The following is a 25,113-nucleotide window of genomic DNA, read 5'->3' as shown; positions in this document are numbered from 1 at the left end:
TGTCAGAGCTGGGGCCTTTTCTGAAGGAAATGAAGAATTTAGATATTTCATTGTTGTGATGAATTCATGACTTGTAGTATCATCACCACTACTGTAGGTTCCAGTTGATATTCTCCTGGGTGAAGGTTCACCAACACCTGTAGTAATCAAATCGAGTCCAGGAGATAGAGAATCGCTAGCTGAACGTCTGTGAGGAACCTGAGTTGTGAGGCCTCCAAGATCGACGACGTGCATTCTCCATGTTACTGCAAGAATCCGAGAAACTCTCTTTCGATTCACCATTATAAGTGAAGGAACGGATTTTCAGGCCCTATAATATAGCCTTTGTATATATAAACAAGAGTTTTCAGATTGTAGACGAATAGCTCTCTCCAGTTTTCAGGCCCTATCAATTTGTAATTTTGGTATTATTCATGTATATAGCAAGCAATAACTATATAGCGATTTCAAACCATACAACTTCATTTTGTGATTGTCATAGAAATTAGTGTTTACAAGGTAATTAAATTAAAATGCTTCATATGGGTTAAAAACAGAAATAACTTACAACGAACAACTTAATTCTCACCCATATTAAAAAAACAGAACCACATGCATGATGTGAAATAGTTGAAAAGGCGAAAACCATGTAACCAAAAATAAAAATAAAATAAAATAAGAATTTGGCCCATGCAGGTCTCGAACCTGCGACCTTCGCGTTATTAGCACGACGCTCTAACCAACTGAGCTAATAGGCCAGTTGGTTTTATGGCTGGCTAATTATTAAGTAACATATATTTAATATATTTAATGAAAACTAACATATAGTATTTGAATACTAAGATTTTTGATGTCCAAGATGGTAATTCCTACACAATAGTAATATTGAATACAAAATTCAAAACCTTGATGTCCAAACTAGCTATAAGATAATTTAGTAAACTTTTGATGTAAAACTATGGGTTTTTATCCATCATCCCTTAAGGAGATGAAGAAGTTATAACACTCCCACGGTTTTCTGAAAAATCAGGTGGCTTTTTTTTTATACTTTCTTTGTGCGTACAAAATATTTTCCAAAACGCCCACCGTGGGGCTCGAACCCACGACCACAAGGTTTAGAGCCTTGGCTCTACCAAACTGAGCTAGAAGGGCCTCTCTGTTGCAAATGTCTTTCTTTTATTATTGATAGAATCTTCAATAATTTTTATGGACTGTTATATATAACCCCTGAGAAATAGTGAAATATAGACACACCATGATTTTTAAAAAGTATTGTATATCCCAGATTATCATTACCTCTTTAGATTTAATTTTATTTAGATTTGACAACAAACTCATACCGTCCTTAACCTTTGGCCTTTAACTTTAATTCGATGTTAGAATTAATGATTTGACGCATTGTCCCTTAAATACATGTTGAAATTATGATTTGACCTTTAATAAACTTCATTTTTTAAAGCATGAACCACTTCTCAGTTCAATCAATAATTGTCTACTGAGCCACTAGACCCACCAGGCCACCGCCACCCATCATTTTGTTTCAGGAATAACGTAGATAGAATTGAGTCTGATTTTTCGTTTTATATGGGCGGTACATCCATAGGTTTAACCACTATCACCAAAAACAAACTCATCAAGAAAAGATGATATTAACAACTACACAACAAAGCATAAATTGAATTAATTATGGTTACGCTTGATTTTGGACGTCAACGACTCGCACGTGGGAAACGCTTAGCTAACTCAGGAGACACACGTGATGGATACATGGGATTTGAATATGAAGCTGAGATTATATTTTGCAAAAAAATGAATAAAAGATTGACAAGAGGGGGTTTTTATGTGGTTCAGATGCAACAAGCGACTCTCCATCCACTGTTATTTTATGATCTTCACTTTTCTATAAATTTGCCCGTAAGGCATACAAAGATGAAGAAATACAGTGTTTTTACAGAGAGAAAGAATTGAAGCTAAATCTCAGCCCAGCCTCCAGCCTTCCTTCTTCGGGAAGAGAATGCCAAATTATTCACATTTGCACTCAATGCAATGAGAGCTTTTGCAAACTGCCTTGACACATGGAAGGCTCTCGTCCATTCATCTCTTTGAAATGAGATAAAGTTGGTGAGAATATCTTTGAAGATATGGGCTTGGCAGCTAGTACAAAGAGACATTAATTGTGCTGACATAGGCTTGACTTTTGAGGCATAACAGAAGCCCCCCAGTTTTTGAAGTGCGTAATCGCGCTTCAGAAAACTAAGTCTTTGATTGAATTGGCAGTCTCGAACTGAAGAGCTCGAACTGAAATCTGTTAGGAAGTGATCAGAAATCTGTTAGGAAAACGACCTGAAATCTGTTAGGAGTGACCAGAAAGATTAGGAGTGACAGAAATCTGTTAGGAAAACGACCAGAAATCTGTTAGGGCGACCAGAAATCTGTTAAGAACAACGACCCGAAATCTGTTAGGAGCGACCAGAAATCTGTTAGAAAACGAGCAGAAATTGTTAGGAGCTCGACCTGAAAGGTCATAACGAGCTCAATTTGAGCAAAACGAGCTCAACTTGAGAGCAAAACGACCTCGACCTGAGAGGTCAAAACGAGCTCAAAAAGCCAACGCCTCAATTTTAGAGGTCAAAACGAGCTAATCGAGCAAAACGAGCTAACTTGAGAGCAAAACGACCCGACCTGAGAGGTTAAAACGACCTGAATGAGCGAAACGACCTCAACTTAGAGGTCAAAACGAGCTCAATGAGCAAAACGACCCGTGAGAGGTCAAAACGAGCTGAATGAGCAAAACGACCTCAATTTGAGGTAAAAAAGAGCTCAATGAGCAAAAAGACTCAACTTGAGAGCAAAACGACCTCGACCTGAGAGGTTAAAACGACTGAATGAGCGAAACGACCTCAACTTGAGAGGTCAAAACGAGCTCAATGAGCAAAACGACCTGACTGAGAGGTCAAAACGAGCTCAATGAGCAAAACGACCTCAATTTGAGAGGTCAAAACAATCTGAATGAGCAAAATGACCTAACTTGAGAGGTCAAAACGAGCTCAATGAGCAAAACGACCTCAATTTGAGAGGTCAAAACGAGCTCCATGAGCAAAAAGAACTCAATTGAGAGGTCAAAACGAGCTCAATGAGCAAAACGACCTCAATCTGAGGTCAAAACGAGCTCAAAAAGCAAAACGACTCAACTTAAGAGGTCAAAACGAGCTCGACCTGAAAAGGTCAAAACGAGCTCAACCTGAGAGATCAAACGAGCTTACCTAAGAGCACAAGAGATCAGCGATCTCAGCGTGTGATCAGCGATCTGAACACGCGATTTGAAGCTAAAGATCCGCGATCTAAAGCTGAGGATCAGGATGGCATGGGCGTGCGATCTGCGATCTAGCCACGCGATCGGAGAACTCTGATGCGTGCGATCTGCGATCTGGCCACGCGATAGGAGAATTCTGATGTGCGATCGAAGAATTCTAACGCGTGCGATCTACGATCTGGCCACGCGATCGGAGAACTCAGACGTGGGCTTGAGATCTGAGCACGCCATCAAGGAACTTTGATGCAGGTTTGAGAATCGGACCTGCATGGGCCACCAAACTGTTGACGCTTGATTTTGGACGCCAACGACTCGCACGTGGGAAACGCTGAGCTAACTCAGGAGACACACGTGATGGATACATGGGATTTGAATATGAAGCTGAGATTATATATTTTGCAGAAAAATGAATAAAAGATTGGCAAGAGGGGGTTTTTATAGTAGTTCGGATGCAACAAGCGACTCCTACATCTACTGTTATTTTATTTGATCTCTCACTATTTCTATGAATTTGCCCGTAAGGCATACAAAGATGAAGAAATACAGTGTTTTTACAGAGAGAAAGAATTGAAGCTAAATCTCAGCCCAGCCTCCAGCCTTCCTTCTTCGGGAAGAGAAATGCCAATTTATTCACATTTGCACTCAATGCAATGAGAGCTTTTGCAAACTGCCTTGACACATGGAAGGCTCTCGTCCATTCATCTCTTTGAAATGAGATAAAGTTGGTGAGAATATCTTTGGAGATATGGGCTTGGCAGCTAGTACAAAGAGACATTAATTGTGCTGACATAGGCTTGACTTTTGAGGCATAACAAATTAGATGCTTAATTAATTTCTAATTGTTTTAAGTATCACACTTAATTACCATGAAGCCATATGATTAACTTCAACGAAGAAGTATATACATATTCTCAGATAAGAAGAACAGAACAAAGGAATCTGGGCATGAATAATTAATACATTAATGCAGTAATTAACCTGCTGCTTAATAATTCTCAAACTCTCCACTCTCCTATACTATCCGCATAATCACTTACTTGGAAATCATGAGCGTATTGATTTATTAAAAGAGAAACTGAAGATCTTTGATAAGTTACACTGAATATTGATGCTGATTCTCGTATTGTTGTTGATGCTGCAACTTGGAAACAGTTTGAAGATGATCCTGGAACTGTACAGCTGGGAGATTTCTCGGAAACACTTGCTCCAGTGAGCAATGCGTTGTGTGATGAGGTCCCTTAGAACGCTTCTTCAAATAAAGAGAAACCAGTAAAAAGAAAAGAAAAATGACAAAAAGGAGAACAAATATCAGCATCATGATCTCACCATGTACAGCAAAGTTCGGGTCATCGGAAAAGAGAACTTCATCTTTCTGATAACCAGAACTATTGCCAGGCGACATTGAAGCTGTAAATGAAGAATTCCCACTAGCCATGTAAAACCAACCCAGAAAAGAAAACAAAAACAAAACCTAAAACTGAAAGCTTAAGACGATTTTCACACTGAGAATACTACATCAAAACCTGGACACAACAAGTGATAAATGCACAACCAATAATGTAAAAGACAAGAAGTAGAATATGGAGGCTTGTGAATGAAAGAAATGGTGCCAAAATTATGTACAGAAACGTGGGGTCTTTACCCTGTTCTATCGACTGTAGGATAAGCATCAAACGGGAGCTGTGGCTTTCACAGTTCATTGATGAGGATGTCATTTTCTTGGGACAACAATGATTTCAATTATATGGGCAATTTAATTTTGAGAATTAAAATCTGTCGCAGTCTCTACCATTTCCTTGAAGCAGCTTTGTGATGGGAAAGTCACCAAGGAATATATAAATAAATATCTATATTGGACGACATAGCTATCTCTATTTAGATACTGTAGAGATAAGGTGACGCCTGTCCATGGCCTCTTTCGTCTTTACATCATCATCCATTTCATCCTGACGTTGTTAATGAGAGCATCCAATTAGCATTAGCCACATCATTGAAACGAAAGATCTGTGTCATTCACATGTTATTCTTATTCAGAAGGCAATGATTCTAACTTCTAATGAAGGAAACCCGAGTAAACGTCTATTTTTTTCACCCAACAAATTTTAAAATATCACTTTTTCACCCAAAGTTTATATTCCATTACTACTTAAAACCGATTCCATTATATTCCATAGGCAAAAATTCTCTCCGTCACCTCTATAAACCCTTTTCACTATGACTCTTAATTTTTCATCGATTGTTGGTCATGTAAATTTAGAGTTTTTTGTTCTTAACTGATTTTCGATGACGAATATTCAATCGGTCACTACTATTTAATCAACTGACCTCTACTTTGTAAAAATCATCTTATTCTGGTTTTAATAACTTACCAACGTTGACTAAAAAAATAAAGTATGTTTTAGATATTAATCTAATATAAACGTCAAACCTTTTAAATGGGAAAATGTCATTATAGCAAACCTTAGGTGGGAAAAAGTCCTTTTCTCAATGAAACCCTCAAAATACAGAACAAAATACCTGCGGCCCCACTAAATGTCCTGGCCAGATCATCGAAATTTGATTACAAAATAATAATGTCGGGTCCAAAATCCAAACGTTCTTCGGCTGTCATAACTTTTTACTGCCTAATTTTAATTTTTTTCTAAGGAGATATTGAAGGAAATGTGGTGTCAACTACAGCGTCGGTGAGGGCAGAGGCAGACAAAGTGAGAGTCACATGTGTACATATTATAGCGGCGGCTTAATATTGGCGCTAACCTTTGTCGCCAGATTCCATACGGAAGGTAGAAGATGTGACTGCACACAAAATTATTGACACCCAAAATAATGTCCACCGTCCGTGGGGCTGCTACACTGTACAAATGAATACGATTTAGTACCTTATTAATTTCTTGCGATTGATTTTGTCTTAAACGAAGGGCCTAGATGGGCTTGGGTATCCCATAAAGGAAAGCAACCTCCCAACGGCTTACCACTTAGGATCCCCTATGTTTTATCTCTCCACTTTACTCCCTTTCCAAATTACCTCCTTGTTATATGTATCATTCTCAACCCAAGTCCAAGTCCAATTCCTGTTCATCTTCTTCTAACTTAGTCTCCGGCTTAGCTATCCCTCGTGAATGTCAAGACCTTGTACAAACCTATAGTCTTGATGATAAATGCCAAAACCCTCGTGTTTTCTTACCAAATCTGTTGTATCCAAGTTCACGGCCAACCTATGTATGATATGTTGGGTATTCGTCTTGATTACCGTTTTGCAAAAATCTTTTGTAGATAAAGGTATCATAGTATTTTAAAAAAAAAATTATTAACAATGACTCTTATCTCCAATATAAACACTTTATGCGAATCAAGTTCTAGTAATTTTCTGGTCATATAATCATCCTTTCTATATAATATGGTCAATATATTAACTGAGTAGTGGTTGTCGTATTGAACAAAAAATCTTTTTGATTACAAAGACTATTTTCTGTAATATTATTCTAAGTTCTACATTAAACATTCTCTTCTTCATGTATTTTATGTATGCAATATTGAATGTATGCTTTATTTGTATTTTCCATTGGGAATTTCATGGAAAAGTTATTACAGCTTTCCTTGATTCTTTGTCGAAGATATTTTCTTGTTTCAACTTTCAATAATTCTTTGTGGATGATATTCAAATCTATTGTATAAAAGTAAAATAAGAATATAATTTTTAATTAAAATTATGACCTATTGGAATGTAAACACTTTTTGATAATTGATGAAGAAAAGGCAAGTAAAAAGAAAAGGTAAACAAGAAAAGAAAAATTAAGTTTTAGGCAAATTTCTAGTTTAGGAATTTGTAATTGAAGAATATTTGTTTTCCTTTACTTTAAGTTGTATTAGAAAAGTAGAATTGGTTTAGGAGAATGAAGTTAAATACAGAAGTTCTATTAGGAATAGGAATATGAATCATATTAGAAATTGGATGTCTCATATACCACCTATAAATATAAAGGTTAGAATCAATTCAAGGTTATGAGAAAAGAAAATAAAGAAAGAGAGAATGTGAGGATACAAGGGGTTTTAATGTAAAGGTACCACCGGTATTGGGTATCGGTTTAATACCATAGGGTATTAAAGACCATCGGAATAAGATGTCTGCCTATGTAAAGGTACTAGGTTGAGAATTATAGTGGATCTCTCTCATCCGTGGATGTAGGCGAGTTATACCAAACCACGTAAAATAGCGTATACCTTTGTGTGTTGTTATTGTTGTTCTTTACACCTTCGATTTTTAACATGGTACCTACTAAAAATAGAAGATGAGGGCTATAGAAGAAATGGTGGTGCTAAAAATCATCATTTCCCTGACACAAATAAGATGCTTGTGGTAATCTTTGGGTCTCTTAGGCCAATTACAAATACAAGCATAAGAAAACTGAAGCTAGGCTTGAGGTTGACAATTTCAATTTACAAAGTTGTGGCAGTTGGCAAATTTGGCAACTAGCAGGGGTTCATATCAGGGATTGTGGTGGTAAAAGCAGCGGTTTTTGTAAGCAACTATGCATACTTTTTCCAACTTGCAATGGAATCTGCATAGTATTCCCAGTCAATTCCCTTCTAATGAATACGGTTCTTCTGTCCCCGCAATTGATTGTTAAATATGAAGGCTTCACTTGACTGTCTCATTCCATAATGGAAACCAGAGTTAATTAATAATTTAATGAAATGAAAAATGGAAATTCCATTGAATTACAAAGTTGATGTTAACTGGAAATGTCATTTTTACTTTCAAGTATATCCACATTATTGGTATATATTCTCTAGATGTGATTCTGTCACACCGTAATTTTTTATATTTGGCTCAATTTATATAATAAGATAAGCTTGTGTTGTGCCCTGAACAAGCATGAATAGTGAGATGGGATGCATTAAAGAGGAGAATTGTGGAAGCCAGACGCTCCAAAAACTTGCAGAGCAGCTTTACTCTTACAAATCCCCTAGTGTTAGTGCCAGTGAAGAAGAAGAGAGCAAGTATTGTGATATTATTGGCTCAAATTTTGGATACATGGAGTCTCTAGTAGTGCCAAATGAGCATTGCTGTAGCTGTGTAAATTGGAGGAAGAAGAGAGCAGCTGTCTTGATTTGCCTCTTCGAAGGCCATGAAGGGGAGCTGCGTGTTATTCTGACTAAGAGATCTATGAAATTGTCTTCTTATCCAGGTAATGTGTAAGTACAAATGCCAGTTATTAATATAAATATTTTTGTCATAGAAAAATGGTGGCTGAAGTATTATTTATCTTCGGGGACAGGGGATGTAGCACTGCCAGGAGGAAAAATGGAAGAAGGAGATGAAGATGATTCTGCAACTGCACTAAGAGAAGCCATGGAAGAGATCGGATTGGATTCTGAATTGGTTCAAATTGTTGCCAATTTCGAGCCTTTTGATTCCCAGGTACAATTTCTTTCTTTTGTTTATTTTTTCGGGGTCCAAAATCTAAATTTCAGAATGGACTTCATGCAGAACCAGCTTAAGGTTGTCCCTGTGATAGGCCTGCTATCCAGGATTGAAGATTTCAATCCTGTTCTCAATGCCGATGAAGTTGATGCCATTTTTGACGCCCCTCTAGAAATGTTTCTCAAGGTTTAATTTTCACCCTCTTCCTCCAGTAAATTAATTATTCAAATGTCTGAGAAAATAACGTTGTGAAATGTGAGCATTTGACAAAGGGACACAAGCTTTTCGGCTTTTATTATTCTTTATCTTTTGACTGGGAGATCAAGTGAAATGATAAAACGTGGGTCACAGAAGCTGATGTTTGATTATTAAATTTTCCAGGGAGATAATCATAGAATTGAAGAGAGGGAATGGATGGGTTGGAAATATCTTCTCCATGATTTTCGGTTCAAGTCGAAGCAAGGGGCTGCTTTTCACATTTGTGGTTTGACCGCAAGCATTCTAATCAGAGCAGCCTCTGTTATCTACCAAAAGGCTCCAGATTTCGAGCATGAACATCTTCCTGACTTTCAACAGTTGCAAAAGACCTTAAATAATATGGCTTAATCACTTAATTCTACTACTTTTAACAGTGCAATTACGATGTAATATCTATATGTCAAATTCATCCAGTAATTAGTTTCTCAGAAACTCCTCAGAGTCTATCCTTGACATGGGTCGACTTTGATAGTTTGATTCAGCCTGGAATAGATTGGTTAATCTTAAAAAGATGAGCAATTTGATCATGATCAATTGATCCCATGTTTGAAATTGCATCATGTTTCTGCTTGAAAAAAATTTAGAACACAACAAAATATCAGTCAAACTATCAGGATGATGATCACATTCTTATTTTCCAATTATTTATAATTTGATTACTATTTACCGAGTCTTGACGGACCCAGCAGAGAAAATTCCTTACGCTTTCTAGATGGACAATTAGACCAATAAGAATAGTACTAGTCACTTCGTACTTGAGTCTCCTCATAATTTAATCGTGCGAGAAAGCAGCTGCATAATCCTTTCATTTTCACAGGAACCTTCCAAAATAGTTTTCTAAAATTTAGCAGCTGATCAAACGAATGAAGTCTGTAAATGCTTTCTACCTTTCCCTACACGCCAATCCACCAAACCTCTATATATATTAAAGTCTTCGCAAACACATCTCTTACAAAGATATTGGCTTCAGAGATTCAGAAAGCCCAATATCAAGACAAAAATCAAAACAAAACTTTCAAATTTTTCGCCCCAAGTTGAGCCATGGCTACCCTTCAAATACCAATTGCTTACCAAGAGAAACTCCCGTCGGTTCCTGACTGGCTTAACAAAGGCGACAATGCATGGCAGCTTACAGCAGCCACTCTCGTGGGCATCCAAAGCATGCCTGGTCTTGTTATCCTCTACGCCAGCATCGTCAAAAAGAAATGGGCTGTGAACTCTGCCTTTATGGCCCTCTATGCCTTCGCGGCCGTTCTCATTTGCTGGGTTCTTGTAGGCTACCGCATGGCTTTTGGTGACCAACTACTCCCTTTTTGGGGCAAGGGTGCGCCAGCTCTCGGCCAAAACTACTTACTTAAGCGAGCCAGAGTCCCGGAAAGCTACCATACATATCAGGGCCAAATTGAGGTGACCGAGCCTTTCTATCCCATGGCCTCTCTCGTGTATTTCCAATTCACTTTTGCCGCTATCACGCTTATTTTGTTAGCTGGATCGGTTCTTGGCCGCATGAATATCAAGGCCTGGATGGCTTTTGTGCCTCTATGGCTTATCTTCTCCTACACCGTCGGTGCTTTTAGTCTTTGGGGTGGCGGCTTTCTCTACCACTGGGGTGTCATAGATTACTCCGGCGGCTACGTTATTCACCTCTCCTCAGGAATTTCTGGTTTAACTGCGGCCTATTGGGTAAGTAGAATTAAAAAAAAAAAAAAAAAATCAACTTGGAATTTGCCTCGTTTGAATACATAAAATCTTGAGCTGAGAAAATTTTGTTTGTTAAATTTGTGTTGTAATGTATGAAAACAGGTAGGGCCAAGGCTAAAGAGTGACAGGGAAAGGTTTCCTCCGAACAATGTTCTACTGATGCTTGCGGGTGCTGGGCTGCTATGGATGGGCTGGTCAGGTTTCAACGGTGGGGCTCCATATGCCGCCAACCTTGACGCGTCAATAGCAGTGTTAAACACAAATGTATGCGCCGCCACGAGCCTTCTTGTATGGACGACTCTTGACGTTGTCTACTTTGGGAAGCCTTCCGTGATCGGAGCGGTTCAGGGCATGATGACCGGACTCGTTTGCATTACTCCAGGAGCAGGTATTCTGAACATTAAAGATCAATAATTTTTCGATAAAATTTAATCATTTGTATGAACTATTGATGTAATTACTTGAGTTTGGAATAGGGTTGGTGCAATCGTGGGCGGCTATAGTGATGGGAATTCTATCAGGAAGCATTCCTTGGGTGTCCATGATGATCCTTCACAAGAAGTCTACTCTTCTACAAAAGGTCAAAAAACACCATCGATTATTTTATTTTTGATTATTCATTAAGGCTTGACTAATTGTAATTAAGGCGGCTCCTTTCATTTCCCACCTCATCTTTCCCACTTCCCAATCACAGAAAAAGAAGAAAAAATTTGACATAACAAAGCTGTTTGTGCACATTAAATGGTTTTAATAATCCGCACGTTTGCCAAAATCTACCAACCTCATAAATGGGATTAGATAATGGCACTTGGTTTTTTTTATTTTATTGAATAGGTAATAAGAACTAATATAACGCTTGAAAAGTCAAAAGAAATCGACAAAAATGTCCAGGTTCTGCAGCAGATCACGGTTGTTGGCACTTCACTATCAAAATTTCAAAGCTGAGACAGTGAAATCTTGATTCTTTTTTCAGGTGGACGATACTCTAGGTGTGTTTCATACACACGCGGTGGCTGGGCTTTTGGGTGCGATTTTAACGGGCCTATTGGCCGAGCCAGAGCTCTGCAAGCTCATTCTACCAGAGCCCACAAGAGGTGCATTTTACGGAGGAAATGGTGGCGTGCAACTCCTGAAGCAAATGGCTGGTGCTGCTTTTGTTATTGGTTGGAATTTAGTTTCAACCACCATCATTCTTCTAGCTATAAGAGTGTTCATACCATTGAGAATGCCGGAGGATCAGCTTGCGATCGGAGATGACGCCGTCCACGGAGAAGAAGCTTATGCTCTATGGGGAGATGGAGAGAGATATGACCCGAGAAGGCATGGCTTGGCTTCATCTTCTTCATATGCAGAGGACATAGCACCATCACCTTACATTAATGGTGCAAGAGGAGTTACTATTAATTTGTAAGTGAAATGGGATTAATGGGGCATGAATTTGTAAACTTTTGCTACTGTAAATATAGGGAGAATGACATTTTCCCACCCAAGATTTGGCAAAACGACACTTTTTCACCCGTCAAGTTTCAAAATGACACTTTTCCATCATTCCTCGAGTTCTTTTACTGTTTTTAGTTAATATTTGTTTGAAAAGACGAAAATACTTTTAATTAGTTTATTATAAATTAAAATTTTGTTAAGTCAAAGTCTTATTTTTTATTAGTTCAAGTGTAAAGATACATTTTTTCCTTTATCTATTTAATTAATTAAGAATATTAATTTTCTAGGTTAATTAGTAAGAATAAAAAACATTATAAAGTTAGTAGATTATTGAATAATAGTGATGAGATATTGATGACATTACAAATAAATAAATATTAAAGTCATTTAACTTTAAACAATTTCATAGCATTACTCATAACTTTTTTGGTAAGGTTAACTATTTTTTTTTTTTTTCGACTTTTTAATATTTGAATTTTTTGCTAGTTAAAAAATAATAAAAATTTATAAAGTCAAATATTTAAGAGTATTTTTGTCTTTTCAGTAAAATATTAACGAAAAACATAACCGAACCTAACAAATAATGAAAAAATATCGTTTCGCCAAGCCTTGGGTGAAAACATGTCGTTCTCCCGTAAATATAATTTTGCAATAGTTTAATGGGTTCTGTTTTTAGAATGAGTGATGCTATGGGTACTAACGGATGGGTACTAATATGTGTACTAACTAAAGCATAGTACCCGTACTATGCACATAGTACGAGTACTATGCTTTAGTTAGTACACAGATTAGTACTCATCCATTAGTACCCAAAGTATTATTCTTTTAGAATATCAAATGCAAAAACAGCTTGTACAATCGTACAAGCGGAGAAATCAATGGTACACCAAATTATTTATGGATACTAATAATATTATAACATGTATTTTTATTAAATATGGCCTATAGTAGAGACGACTAGAGTCAAATATAGCATTTATAATGTATTTATTAAGTATGACCTATAGTAGAGACGACTTAGTCAAATATGGCACTACAAGGAAATATGAGAGGAACATAAAACAAAATTTTTAATCTCAATTCCTATAAACCCAAGATAAGGGTTACGATTAGATGTATTTAATTAATAAATTCATACAATGTTTAATAAATTTACTACTGTTAGAGGCTTTTTTCACTTTAATTTGTTCTTTCACAAATCAATTAAACGTAATGATTACAAAAGACGCTAAAGGATCAACAGGAAAAGTCATTAGGTTTTTCTTTTTGCGCTAGGGTTTAATATAAAATTTAAACCTTTTTCTTCAATGAATAGTAAAGGACCAGAAAAAAAAAACCCAGAAATTTGATTAAAATACAGTTTAAAGTTTAAAATAAAATAAAAAATTATGAAATTTAAAACTTTTTACTAAATGACCATCTCTTAACCAATGTAAGATTATTTTTAAGCTTATCTCTTAAGCAATATGTTTAAATCATTTAAACGACATTAGAAACTTCATACTTATTTAATTCATTCCAAACTTAAAATAGTGTTTAAGTGTGTAATTTAGACTCACTTAATTACTTTCTAAAATTACCAAATAGACCCTTTATGGTTGAAACTTTCAACAAAATGTGCTTGTGACTTTGACTTTTCTAAGGTGTGCATAAGCAGACCCAGACACTCTAATCACCCCAAAAAAAGAATAAATAACCTCTTTGTATTATTTGACCTACACTTAAAAGAGGTTGAGTCCGATTAGGGACATGTAAAACATTACTAATAAGCTTTTAACAGGATTGGCTTGATGGGTCAAAAAAATTTACTCTTTTTATTGATTTTTTGGGTTCGAACCACTTCAAGTCAATTACTACATTACTTAACCAAAAAAGACTTTTGACTTTTCTCACCACAAAATTTGGTGAGAAAGTAATGGGATTCGCTTGATATTACGTATTGTTGATCAAATCTTCAAACATACTTGGAACACTATATGCATTTTGCAGTAATTAACCCATTAGTCAATATTCACGGAAGTAACTTGGAACGCAAATTATTCAGGTTTAGAATTTAATTTTTCGGCCACCATGCTTTAAGGCCAAGGCCCAAGAATAAGGCAGCTAGCCTACTTGAAAAAAATATTTCTTCTTCGGCAGGGAGACTTCACAAGCAGACTTCTGTAATTTATACGTTTCGACTTGCATCTTGCTGCACGAAGAAGATTGGTTCAAGTTAATTTACTTTGAAAGTAAACTCCCATTTCTAATATTTAATCCCATTTCTAATTTTCAATTAGCCAAAGATTCTGCTGCCAATGGCATCCATTGTACCAAAAAGATAACGNTTTTTATTAAATATGGCCTATAGTAGAGACGACTTGAGTCAAATATAGCATTTATAATGTATTTATTAAGTATGACCCATAGTAGAGACGACTTAGTCAAATATGGCACTACAAGGAAATATGAGAGGAACATAAAACAAAATTTTTAATCTCAATTCCTATAAACCCAAGATAAGGGTGGGTTACGATTAGATGTATTTAATTAATAAATTCATACAAGGTTTAATAAATTTACTATCGTTAAAGGCTTTTTTTACTTTAATTTGTTCTTTCACAAATCAATTAAGCATAATGATTGTATGAACTCGTCCATACGGAGGGCACTAAGGATAAAGAAAAATCAATTGTTAGATTGATTTGAGAATTATAAAAATTAGGTTTTTCTTTTAGGATTAGGGTTCAATATAAAATTTAAACCTTTTTCTTCAATGAATAGTAATGGGCCAGAAAAAAACCTGGGAAATTTGATTAAAATACGATTTCAAATTTGAAATGAATTAAAAAATTACGAAATTTAAAACTTTTTACTAAATGACCATCTCTTAAGCGATGTAAGGTTATTTATAAGCTTCTCTCTTAAGCAATATGTTTATATCGTTTAAACAACATTAAAAACTTCATGTTTATTTAATTCATTCCAAAATTGAAATAGTGTTTTAGTAATCCACCCTACAGTAACCTAGATTAAGTGTGTAATTTAGACTCACTTTGAAACTTTCAACAAAATATGCTTGTGACTTTGACTTTTCTAAGGTATGCACAAATGGACCCAAACACCCTAATCACTAAAAAAAAAAAAAATAATAATAATAAATAAATAACCTCTTTGTACTATTTGACCTACACTTAAAAGAGGTTGAGTCCAATTAGGGACATATAAAACATTTACTAATAACCTTTTAAGGGATTGGTCTAACGGATCAAAAAAATTTATTCTTTTCATTGATTTTTTTAGTTCGAACTACTTTTAAGTCAATTCCTACATTACTTAACAAAAAAAGACTTTGACTTTTCTCACCACAAAATTTGGTGAGAAAGTAATGGGACTCGCTTGATATTACGTATTGTTGATCAAATCTTCAAACATACTTGGAACACTATATACATTTTGTAGAAATTAACCCATTAGTCAATATTCACGGAAGTCACTTGGAACGCAAATTATTCAGGTTTAGAATTTAATTTTTCGGCCACCATGCTTTAAGGCCAAGCCTCAAGAATAAGGCAGCTAGCCTACTTGAAAAAATATTTCTTCTTCAGCAGGAAGACTTCACAAGCAGACTTCTGTAATTTATACGTTTCGACTTGCATCTTGCTGCTAGAAGAAGATTGGTTAATAGATTCCTAGAGATCTGCAGTTAATTTACTTTGAAAGTAAACTCCCATATATGGTGGAGATTAAGGTTTGAACTCTTGAACGACTTGCAAGCTATATAATATTTAATCCCATTTCTAATTTTCAATTTAGCCAAAGATTCTGCTGCCCATGGCATCCATTGTACCAAAAAGATACGGAATCTAGGAGCCTGCAAGTTGGGTCACATCTAGGACACACTATAAAGTTAAAACCTAAAAAATCAACATTAAGATTAAAAAGTATCACTTTCATTCCCAGCTGGGATGGAAATTTCTTGCAGAGTCTTAATTTCTAGTTTTCCGCAGTCAGGGCCAAGCATCACTCATGTGCTGCTAGTTTTCTTTCCTTGATTTAAGATCTGGAAATTTGCCAAGAATCTCATGGAATCTCCCCTAGTTGGAAAACTGCATTCAATATAATAACAAGCTACTCCATTGACTACAAAATGATACATATGCCATCCTAGACTTCAACAATTGTAATCATCCGACGGGAGCTTCCTGTGATAACGGGTCTATGCTAAATTCTTTATAGGAATCTTGTACCAAGCATTTTAAATTTTGAACTCTATAAAATAAGCTCCTTGTTATCTTACCTGTGAAGAGTTTGGAGCAAGACACCAAGCCTCAAAACCAATAATGGCAGCTGCTTCAGTTGTTCCGACGGCGTACCAGCAGGGCACCACTGCAGCCGTACCTGACTGGCTAAACAAGGGTGACAATGCATGGCAAATGGTATCTGCAGCTCTTGTTGGCATGCAAGGCATGCCGGGGCTGGTGATACTTTATGCAGGTCTTGTCAAGAGGAAATGGGTTGTCAACTCAGCCTTCATGGCACTCTATGCCTTTGCTGCTGTTATGCCTTGCTGGATCCTCTGGGCATACAAGATGTCATTTGGTAATCAACTTCTGCCATTCTGGGGCAAAGCTGGCCTTGCCGCTTCCCAGGACTTCCTGGTCCTCCAAGCTTTCCTCCCTGCAACAAAATACAAAAACATAACTCCAGCGATTCAACCACTCTACCCCATGGCTGTTGTGGTCTTCTTCCAATATGCCTTCGCAGCAGTAACTGTTGTGCTCCTTGCGGGGTCCGTTCTGGGTCGGATGAGCATAAAAGCTTGGGTAATGTTTGTACCATTGTGGATCACTTTCTCTTACAGTGTTGTGGCATTTAGCATATGGGGCGGAGGCTTCCTCTTCCAATGGGGAATCATGGATTATGCAGGTGGTTATGTTGTCCATTTAGCATCTGGAGCAGCAGGATTCACAGCAGCTTACTGGGTTAGGCCTCTTTTCTAAGCAAGTCAATGCATTTATATATTGCAAACTTTGATATCAATATAATCTGACCTGCTCTGTTTCTCCTGTAGGTAGGACCAAGATTAAAGGAAGACCAGGAAGAATTTCAGCCAAACAATCTCCCACTGGCTTTGGCTGGAGCTGGAATTCTTTGGATGGGCTGGACTGGTTTCAATGGAGGAGATCCTTTCGCTGCCAATGTAGATTCCTCGCTTGCAGTTCTTAACACTCACATCTGTGCCACCACCAGTCTCCTTGTGTGGATTTGCTGGGATGTTGTCTTCAAGAAACCCTCTGTATACGGAGCCATTCAGGGAATGATAACCGGGTTGGTTTGCATCACACCTGCAGCAGGTAAGATCCCTTGTACTGAAAAACTAAACCTCAAATCTTCAAGATAAACAACATCTTCCTTAACTCCCAACCATATATCCCCTACAGGTCTTGTTCAGGGATGGGCTGCACTGGTAATGGGCATAGCCTCAGGAAGCATTCCTTGGTACACCATGACGTGTTTGAGCAACAAGCTGCAAGTGCTGCAAAAGGTTGATGACACCCTTGGTGTATTACATACCCATGCTGTTGCTGGAATCTTGGGTGGAGCTCTTACAGGACTCTTTGCCCATCCAAGTCTCAGCAGCATGTTCCTGGCGGTGCCCAACTCAAAAGGTGCCTTCTATGGAAGCGGCGGTGGAATGCAATTTCTGAAGCAGTTGTTGGGAGCATGCTTTGTAATAGGTTGGAATGTAGTTGTTACATCCATCATTCTCCACGTAATCAAAGTAATAACACCCCTAAGAATGACTGAAGAAGAGCTCAAAATAGGGGACGCTGCAGTCCACGGAGAAGAAGCCTATGCTACAGCTGGACAAGGACAGAGGGAAAGACCTACATATAATAATGGGAACAATGGTGCTGTAGAGATGTCTGGTCCCTTAGTTTGATCTTAATGAGAAGACACATAAAAAGTATCCTCAACAATCAAAAAGACAGTCGCACATTTAAGAATTGAAGGCCACAATGGAATATTAGATCATGTAATATTAATATAAATTAAAATCAAAGTATACAGATTCTCATTGTCTTCAGTACTCTTTAAAGTTATAAGGTCTCTAATTCAAACAGAAACTTAACATTTAAATAGGGCACAGAAACCATTAAAAAAGGTACTCCAGCTGCTATATATTATATGTCCTGCCAAGTTTCATAGACTAAAACAACAAAGCAAATACTAAATTAATCAAACTGTTCCCAGTCCTGATTTATGGTAGTTGAGGATGGCTTTGGGGGAGGAGGATTCAAGCTTTCCACTCCAGAGTCAAAGGTCTCCCATTGGGTTGTCACCATGACAGCATTAGGATTGCTACTGTTGCTAAATGGGTTGGAATTTTTTGCCTTGAGACTGTCCAGTGTCTCATGGAACTTCTGGACGCGACACACCTGTTCAGGGGAGTTATAAGTTGCAGCACCAAAATTTAATGAAACATAACAAAAGTTGCAAAAGTTTGTACATAATTTTGTAAAGCTTGAACCTTGCCACACATTTTAAGTTATATAGGGTTACATACACAGATACTGGTTGCAGAAAACTCTTAATCTTTGGCATGATGTAAATGATGACCCTAACCTATAGAAGTTTAATATTTCATGAAGTGGAAGACAGATGTTACACTAATATTCAGCTCGTGTCAAAATACTCATTCAAATGCAAACAGAAAATCCGTCCATCCAGTTTAATACTTGTATGTCACAATTTAGACCATAAAGGGGAACATCATCTTATAGAAGCTAAATCACGTATAAAGAATACATAAAAGATTCCCGGCAAAACTGTATCCTAAATTGAACATAGTGATGATTTTCCTTCTATGCTCTTCCAGGTTTGGGTTGATCCACAGAAGGAAAAAAGGTGGAATCACAACTCAACTGAAGATGCATTTTCTTCTTAAATTTACCTTGCATGGGCAAGTTTGTGTGTTCTCTAGGCCATCTACTGTTATGCTACAACTATGAAATTAAAAATTTCCATTCTTTCCCAATTTACTTTTCACCATACCAGAGGATAAGATCATAACCCCAACTCCACCAGGTTTCAGTGATATAGCAATGAAACTAAAGGTTCCATCACTAGATAACAACTGAACTTACAATCATAAATTCCCAAAGGATCACACAGACAAATGCCATTGATGAGTGTCCTAACAAACTTATCATGAAGAGGAGACCGTTGGACTGGGTTGTGCAATTTTAATTAACCAATTCACCAGAACTATGTTTGCCACAGCCAAAGAACCCTCTACCCCATCAAATGTGGCTGATAGTCATCAGATAGTTCAGTTAGACAATCAAATTCCAAAGGCTCTCCTATACATACAGCATCCTTGAAATGTCAAAGGCACAGGTCAGAGCACTTAACTCTCATGTATTCATCATAACGTCAATGGACATCCTTATATGCGACAGATCAAACGTTACCATCTGCATTGCCAGGTTAATAATCTAAAACAACACCTGCAGCACTATATATCTCCCTGTCATAATCACATCCTCCACCACCAATCTCAAGCTTCGGAAGTTGGAAAAGATCCCATATCTAATAGAATTATATTTAATCCTTCTAAAAACTATCCTGGAATTTTCTTTTTCTTGTCAGATTCCTTAGTAAGAATTGCATTTCATACTAAGTATGCCAAATAAAACTAATACATACATTCTAGGAAGATACTGATATTTCAAAAAATTGATGGAGAATAGTCACTGGCTTTGATAGCCAACAAAAGAGATACAACTGAACAACCTAAATACAGAACACGATAACATACAGCCATAACAAACATCAATCCTTTAATTCTATCTAATGGTTATATCATAGAATATGTAAAATGGATGCCATAAATACTGACCTCAGCCTTCCGCTGCATTCTTGCTTCACCTTCAGCCTCAATGGAATCCAATTTCAGCAACTCCTTCATGAGTAACTCTGCAGACATATCAAATTCCTCAGCAGCCACCTTGGTCCCACTATTCACAGCTACTTCCAATGCAGTTACCTACAATAACAAAAGAACCCAAGTGAGGATTGAGTGAACTTAACTTGCTTAGATGACCTCTCCTACAAACACAGCTCAACTCGTGCATGCTAGAATTAACAATTATATATAAGAGTTGATAGGAGTTGGTAATATTTTGACTTATTAAAATATTAAAATTTTGCGTACTGCCCTCTAAGAAACTTCATATAATCATTCACAATATACACATAAAAAAATACCCTTTCTGATAGCTTATCAATCTCGGCTCTGATTCCAACAACTGATTGGAGAGCCTTTCTCATCTCTTCACTATCCTCAATCTTTTCAGGCTTCTTCTCTTCTTTGTTTGGCAATTCCTCCAAAAGCAAAATCTTTGACTTATCTTTCACACCACAAGTGTGCAAATGTTCACTGTCCTCTCTTTCTTTTCCCCTAAACAAAAGCTTTTGCTGTTGAGGCTCCAATCCTGTTTTCTCCACAATAGCTCTCTTCAGATGCCCTGTCATTGATATTAAAAACTATAAACTGATAATACGAAAGCTTCAAATAGGAGCATAAATCCTAATTCCACTCGAACTAATAATCCTAATCCTAATACTAATCAAATAAGACTAACACAAACACTTATCAGTCCAAATAGTGTTAATAAATTAAGACTCTTAATGAAACAAAATTGGTTAGTTCAATTCCCAACATTTATTAATTAGAGAATTATAAATTATTACCAAAAGTGGATTCAGCAGGGACATGAACATTGTACTGCGCGGGACCATGAGCGACATTGATCTCGATCATGGGGCAATGTGAAGCAGCTGCAACGTCTTGATGATGATGATGATCAGATTCATCGTCTCTTCTTTGGACGAGCATACCACCTGGCCTCATTCCCCACTCCAATTGTTCGTTCTGAGTGTTTGAATTCTTCATCGTCTAAAGCTCAAGATAAAACACAGTCGTTCCGATTTCAGTCAGATCCCGAAACAGTTTTCAAAATTAGAAAGGAGTAGTGCGTTGACTGATAATTTACTAATTGAAGAAGGAGGGTTTTGAGAGATCAAACTCAAAAGTGCTTCTAAATACGGAACGGTTGGTCGGTTATCAAGATGTGGAATCTGCTGGAAGAGTGGCACGGGCACAACCGCAGGCAGATCAATGTTCTTTGGATTATTAATACATGTGCATTTAGTGTCATTTAAACGGCGTCGTTTTTTTGGGTGCACCATGATTCCATTTTACAACATCAAGTAGAACGACACTTGTCATTAACCCTTGTTATAATTCGATATATCATTTATTTTTATTTAATGAGTTAATTTTACATCTTTATTTTTCCGATCATTACTTGTATACCAAATTTTATATACTAGACATAGTATAATTGTTACATATATCTTCTATATTTAATTAATTCCATATTTCATAAATTAAGAAAAAAAAATCCTTTAAATCATCAGTATGACCCTTTTCCGAACACTAAAATTTTATTTTAACTTATTGTTAGTAATAGTCGAAGCAAATTATTCCAAATTGTTATGTCGGAAAAAAAAATAGAGTTGACGTAGAGCCTCGTCAGTAAAGGATGATCAGAGTTTAGAAGGGTTCTGTGCCGTCTAGGTACATTCACATCGCGCCTAATGCAAGTGGCATGGCTCTTGTAAATGCAGTACATGAGTGTCAGGCCAACAAACAGCTGGAGATCGCTCATGTGTCAAAACCCTGCTTTAATCGAGAAAATCTCTCGGACAGGTGATCAATGAGACGCAAAGAAAGAATTTACACGACACCTACTCATTTGCAGCTTTCATAATCATTACCTTGAACTTTCTCATTATAAATAAAGTATTTTCCTTTACGTTGAAATAGCTCTTTCTCTCTCTCTAAACTATAACTCAGTTCGCTAAACGCGACCTAATCACTCTCTCTTTCTCTTATTAATACAATAGCAGTAGACGTAAGATTCGCTTTAGAGTATCCGAACCACTTTAAATATTACTCTTCACCTTTTATTTGATTCATTCTCCTCATATCACGTGTGATTTTTAAATCATTTTAGTATTTTCCATGTGCGAATAACTGATGTCAAAATCAAACATCAAACAAATTAACAAATTGTTCATTTGTGGTTATTTGGACTTTTAATCTAATAAGTAACTTAAATTAATAATATTGCAATCCCTAAATATAATCTTCAATGAATCAATGGGAAATATTGCCTGCCCACGGATATATAAGAACAAGAATTTAAAGGACGATCAGTAAAGGAGTTACATATCAGGTCACGTATTCAAAAGAGTACACTTTCAATACACTACACCAAAATTTTCAGAAATTGGCCGTCAAGACTGCTTCTCCCAACACATGCCCTTCAATTGCTTCCAGCAGCTTCTCCTTCGTCACCTGCAACACAGATCCATATTAGTTTCATTTAGTTATGATTAAGTGAACGTAATCAAATACCAATGGAAGTTACATGCACGTTGATCATATACATATACCACGTACTTTGTTACCAAGGTTCATCTTATCATCCAAAGCATAGAGCCTGAACTCGAACCGGTGGCCATGGTTTGGCAACTTGGGTCCACGCCACCCGGGAACCTTCCAGTCATTGTTACCCTCTTTGATCCCAGCATATTCACCACCCATCTCCTCTTCTTTCCCGGAGAACCCTTCAGGGAGACGGTTCAAAGTTGGCGGTATGTTCACCACAACCCAATGGGTCCACGGCACAATCGGCCCACTCGGGTCCGGTGCATCTACGTCCTCCACCACCAGAGCCAGGCTCTTGGTTCCTTGTGGCACGTTGTACCATTCTAGCGGCGGTGATATGTTCTTCTTTGCACCTTGTCCCTCTCCTGTGAACTTTCTCGGCAACCTTCCTTCATTATCTATTTGTGGAGACACCAATCTGAACTCATCACTAGCCATTTCTCACAAGTTTCACTTTAGTTACGTTGAACGGTTCTTGAGATTGTTTCTTTATAACGAGGGAGATGGAGTGACACGTGCTGCGAGAAGTTTCGTGTTGTCGAAAGAAGGTGCTAAGAGCTGGGGCTGGAGACGCGTGTGGTAATACGTGGAGAACTGTGGAGCGTTCTAGACAGAACAAAGGTGATCAATTGGATCGAATTGGATTCAGCCTATAATAATGAACTGGGTCATAATTGGGCTGTGTGATCTTTGCATTGTTGGGTCCAATAATGAGAAAGTGTTGGTCGCCTGGGACGGTGGAGAATCTAGTTTGCGTCTTTTACTGGTGAAAGGTAGGGACAACGACCGACGACAACAAATGGAGGCTTAATTACGAGTAGTCCTAGTTTGGTGCAGTTCCTGTGTCTGGAAACCTTGAAAGGTCAATCAAAAGAGAAGCGAAATTAGTATTGCTGATTTAATTTTCAGAAAAAGGGCTATGTGACATTGCGACTTGCCATGGATTCATTTGCATGGAACACGTAAAGTCCAAATAAAGTCTATTTTAAGTACTTGGGACAGTCACTTAACGCTGCAACAGTGTCTCATATTTTCCAGCTTCAAAAACTATACGTATTTAGGTAGCCATAACCGCAGAGAAGAGAAGGTTTAATTTGGTCCCGATTGAACTGAACTTTACCCAGTCAACACTGAAGCTACTAGCTCTCCCCAAGTCTTCCTCCCTTTACCTTTAGTCATTTTCATAAATAAATTTGTTTTCACTTCAGGGTCATATTTCTTGCTGGAAATAGATAAATTTGATTTTACTTGAGTAAATATGTACTATGGATTGGTACAAAGAAAGAAACATGTCACTGGAATTTCAGAAAGAGTTTGACCTTGTGGCTATATATGTATGAAATGATATGATTTATATGAAGAGTTCTACAGGTTTTTCGTATATATATATGGTATGCTGCAAAAAAAGTTGCCATGTTTTCACTGTAAAGGAGTTGAAATTATGTAATTCGTCTGATCTTACATCTAATTGCACAGTTATTAGCTAGACTGTCCCAGCACGACTGCAGACGTTGTCGTTTTATCTTCTTTTGATATAGGTTTTTTTAACTAGTCAAGTCAATAGCTTTAATAAAGTAATAAAACCCATCAAGTTAATGAGATTATTATAGTTAGTGTTGTACGTACCACCATGATAGAGTTCAGAAGAGATTGACTGATGTGTGATGAAAGGTAAGAAGGTTAGATTTCAGTAGGCAGTAGCACAAGTAAAGCAGGTAAATTTTGAGCCCAACAAGTAAGAATAATTAGGGTTCTACCAAACCAACGCAAAAACCGGAGCCATACATGTGGTATTGCTAGTCGAAATGGTCAATTAGTTAACCATGGTTGATCAGCAGACAACATCTTCATGTGCGGAGAGAGAATGGAGTTAAATCTGAATGTGAATGGAGCCTTGGGGAATATAGAGATTCTCAGATTCATACTCATAAATGAGGCTTTTTCATCTTTCTAGCCCTACTTGGTAAGAGAGAAATTTTTTTTGACCTATATACTAACCTTTTATTGAGATTGCTAGTGCCAAGTCCTTTTTTTAAATGAAAATTTAACTTTGGACCCCCCACGAAAGGGTACGATGTTTAAAATATGTTTATCAAAGAGGAACATCTTTGAATCTTTCTCTTCTCAAAAAACAACATATATTCCACATATGGGACCTGCCTTTGATCAAGTTTCACCAAAGGTAAGAAATGCGATCATATTCATATTGAAATTGAAATTTTCTATGCCTTGGAGTTGAATGATATATCGTTTCGTTCACCAAAAACAAACTACCACTTTGGGCCTATGGAAAATCAAGGTGGGTTCCAGGGTTGCATTGAGTGGAACCAACTTGAATTTTAACACTGTTTTCAAACGAATTTACTCCAAAAATCTCTTGAAAAGAAGAGCTGATTGATAAGATAAGGCAGGCCCTGATGAGCTCTTTTGTTTTTTCTTCTTTATAAATAGTTTTGTGAAAGATCGTGAATAGTTATTCTCACTCAGTAAACA

At 37.1% G+C, this 25,113-nt stretch overlaps 5 protein-coding genes and 1 non-coding gene across 7 annotated transcripts; 3 read left to right on the top strand and 3 right to left on the bottom strand.

Moving 5' to 3' along the window:
• Window positions 1–663: 663 nt before the first annotated feature.
• On the bottom strand, window positions 664–737 carry TRNAI-AAU. Its single transcript has one exon. It is a non-coding gene; the product is annotated as a tRNA-Ile (tRNA).
• A 7,294-nt stretch (window positions 738–8,031) lies between these two features.
• On the top strand, window positions 8,032–9,487 carry LOC116135786 (nudix hydrolase 15, mitochondrial-like). 2 transcript variants are annotated; one of them, XM_031421500.1, is made up of 4 exons: window positions 8,032–8,481; window positions 8,572–8,714; window positions 8,784–8,903; window positions 9,099–9,487. In XM_031421500.1, the coding sequence occupies exons 1-4, from the start codon at window positions 8,169–8,171 to the stop codon at window positions 9,321–9,323; spliced, it is 801 nt and encodes a 266-aa protein (XP_031277360.1). In that variant the 5' UTR covers window positions 8,032–8,168; the 3' UTR covers window positions 9,324–9,487. The 2 variants fall into 2 exon arrangements, with proteins under 2 accessions (XP_031277360.1, XP_031277359.1); XM_031421499.1 differs by having other exon boundaries at window positions 8,572–8,903.
• Window positions 9,488–9,949: 462 nt separating this feature from the next.
• On the top strand, window positions 9,950–12,166 carry LOC116135785 (ammonium transporter 2). Its single transcript, XM_031421498.1, has 4 exons — window positions 9,950–10,658; window positions 10,779–11,064; window positions 11,153–11,256; window positions 11,650–12,166. The coding sequence occupies exons 1-4, from the start codon at window positions 10,017–10,019 to the stop codon at window positions 12,085–12,087; spliced, it is 1,470 nt and encodes a 489-aa protein (XP_031277358.1). The 5' UTR covers window positions 9,950–10,016; the 3' UTR covers window positions 12,088–12,166.
• Window positions 12,167–14,459: 2,293 nt separating this feature from the next.
• On the top strand, window positions 14,460–18,088 carry LOC116135790 (ammonium transporter 3 member 3-like). Its single transcript, XM_031421508.1, has 3 exons — window positions 14,460–17,080; window positions 17,170–17,452; window positions 17,540–18,088. The coding sequence occupies exons 1-3, from the start codon at window positions 16,439–16,441 to the stop codon at window positions 18,040–18,042; spliced, it is 1,428 nt and encodes a 475-aa protein (XP_031277368.1). The 5' UTR covers window positions 14,460–16,438; the 3' UTR covers window positions 18,043–18,088.
• A 31-nt stretch (window positions 18,089–18,119) lies between these two features.
• LOC116135791 (BAG family molecular chaperone regulator 4) lies at window positions 18,120–21,064 on the bottom strand. The gene is made up of 4 exons (XM_031421509.1): window positions 20,856–21,064; window positions 20,370–20,629; window positions 20,002–20,148; window positions 18,120–18,538 (listed from the first exon to the last, which is right to left on the bottom strand). Exons 1-4 carry the CDS (start codon window positions 21,055–21,057, stop codon window positions 18,335–18,337), a joined length of 813 nt encoding a protein of 270 aa, XP_031277369.1. The 5' UTR covers window positions 21,058–21,064; the 3' UTR covers window positions 18,120–18,334.
• A 1,258-nt stretch (window positions 21,065–22,322) lies between these two features.
• LOC116135774 (UPF0098 protein CPn_0877/CP_0992/CPj0877/CpB0906) lies at window positions 22,323–23,068 on the bottom strand. Its single transcript, XM_031421489.1, has 2 exons — window positions 22,633–23,068; window positions 22,323–22,527 (listed from the first exon to the last, which is right to left on the bottom strand). The coding sequence occupies exons 1-2, from the start codon at window positions 23,056–23,058 to the stop codon at window positions 22,453–22,455; spliced, it is 501 nt and encodes a 166-aa protein (XP_031277349.1). The 5' UTR covers window positions 23,059–23,068; the 3' UTR covers window positions 22,323–22,452.
• Window positions 23,069–25,113: the final 2,045 nt, after the last annotated feature.

This window comes from Pistacia vera, unplaced genomic scaffold (assembly GCF_008641045.1).
Source record: "Pistacia vera cultivar Batoury unplaced genomic scaffold, PisVer_v2 Contig303, whole genome shotgun sequence".
Taxonomy (NCBI): Eukaryota; Viridiplantae; Streptophyta; class Magnoliopsida; order Sapindales; family Anacardiaceae; genus Pistacia; species Pistacia vera.
The sequence above is the reverse complement of the archived record's forward strand: the minus strand, read 5'-3'. Positions and strand labels throughout refer to the sequence as shown.

Excerpts from the sequence above, each read along its gene's own strand:
- LOC116135774 (XM_031421489.1), bottom strand. The coding sequence starts at position 23,058 with ATGGCTAGTGATGAGTTCAGATTGGTGTCTCCACAAATAGATAATGAA. Across the intron at positions 22,528-22,632 it reads AGATGAACCTTGGTAACAAA|GTGACGAAGGAGAAGCTGCT; the intron begins GTACGTGGTATA and ends TCTGTGTTGCAG.
- LOC116135786 (XM_031421499.1), top strand. The coding sequence starts at position 8,169 with ATGAATAGTGAGATGGGATGCATTAAAGAGGAGAATTGTGGAAGCCAG. Across the intron at positions 8,482-8,571 it reads GAAATTGTCTTCTTATCCAG|GGGATGTAGCACTGCCAGGA; the intron begins GTAATGTGTAAG and ends CTTCGGGGACAG. Across the intron at positions 8,904-9,098 it reads CTCTAGAAATGTTTCTCAAG|GGAGATAATCATAGAATTGA; the intron begins GTTTAATTTTCA and ends TAAATTTTCCAG.
- LOC116135790 (XM_031421508.1), top strand. The coding sequence starts at position 16,439 with ATGGCAGCTGCTTCAGTTGTTCCGACGGCGTACCAGCAGGGCACCACT. Across the intron at positions 17,081-17,169 it reads GATTCACAGCAGCTTACTGG|GTAGGACCAAGATTAAAGGA; the intron begins GTTAGGCCTCTT and ends TTTCTCCTGTAG. Across the intron at positions 17,453-17,539 it reads TTGCATCACACCTGCAGCAG|GTCTTGTTCAGGGATGGGCT; the intron begins GTAAGATCCCTT and ends TATCCCCTACAG.
- LOC116135791 (XM_031421509.1), bottom strand. The coding sequence starts at position 21,057 with ATGAAGAATTCAAACACTCAGAACGAACAATTGGAGTGGGGAATGAGG. Across the intron at positions 20,630-20,855 it reads CCCTGCTGAATCCACTTTTG|GGCATCTGAAGAGAGCTATT; the intron begins GTAATAATTTAT and ends TATCAATGACAG. Across the intron at positions 20,149-20,369 it reads TTGATAAGCTATCAGAAAGG|GTAACTGCATTGGAAGTAGC; the intron begins GTATTTTTTTAT and ends TTGTTATTGTAG.
- LOC116135785 (XM_031421498.1), top strand. The coding sequence starts at position 10,017 with ATGGCTACCCTTCAAATACCAATTGCTTACCAAGAGAAACTCCCGTCG. Across the intron at positions 11,065-11,152 it reads TTGCATTACTCCAGGAGCAG|GGTTGGTGCAATCGTGGGCG; the intron begins GTATTCTGAACA and ends AGTTTGGAATAG. Across the intron at positions 11,257-11,649 it reads AGTCTACTCTTCTACAAAAG|GTGGACGATACTCTAGGTGT; the intron begins GTCAAAAAACAC and ends TTCTTTTTTCAG.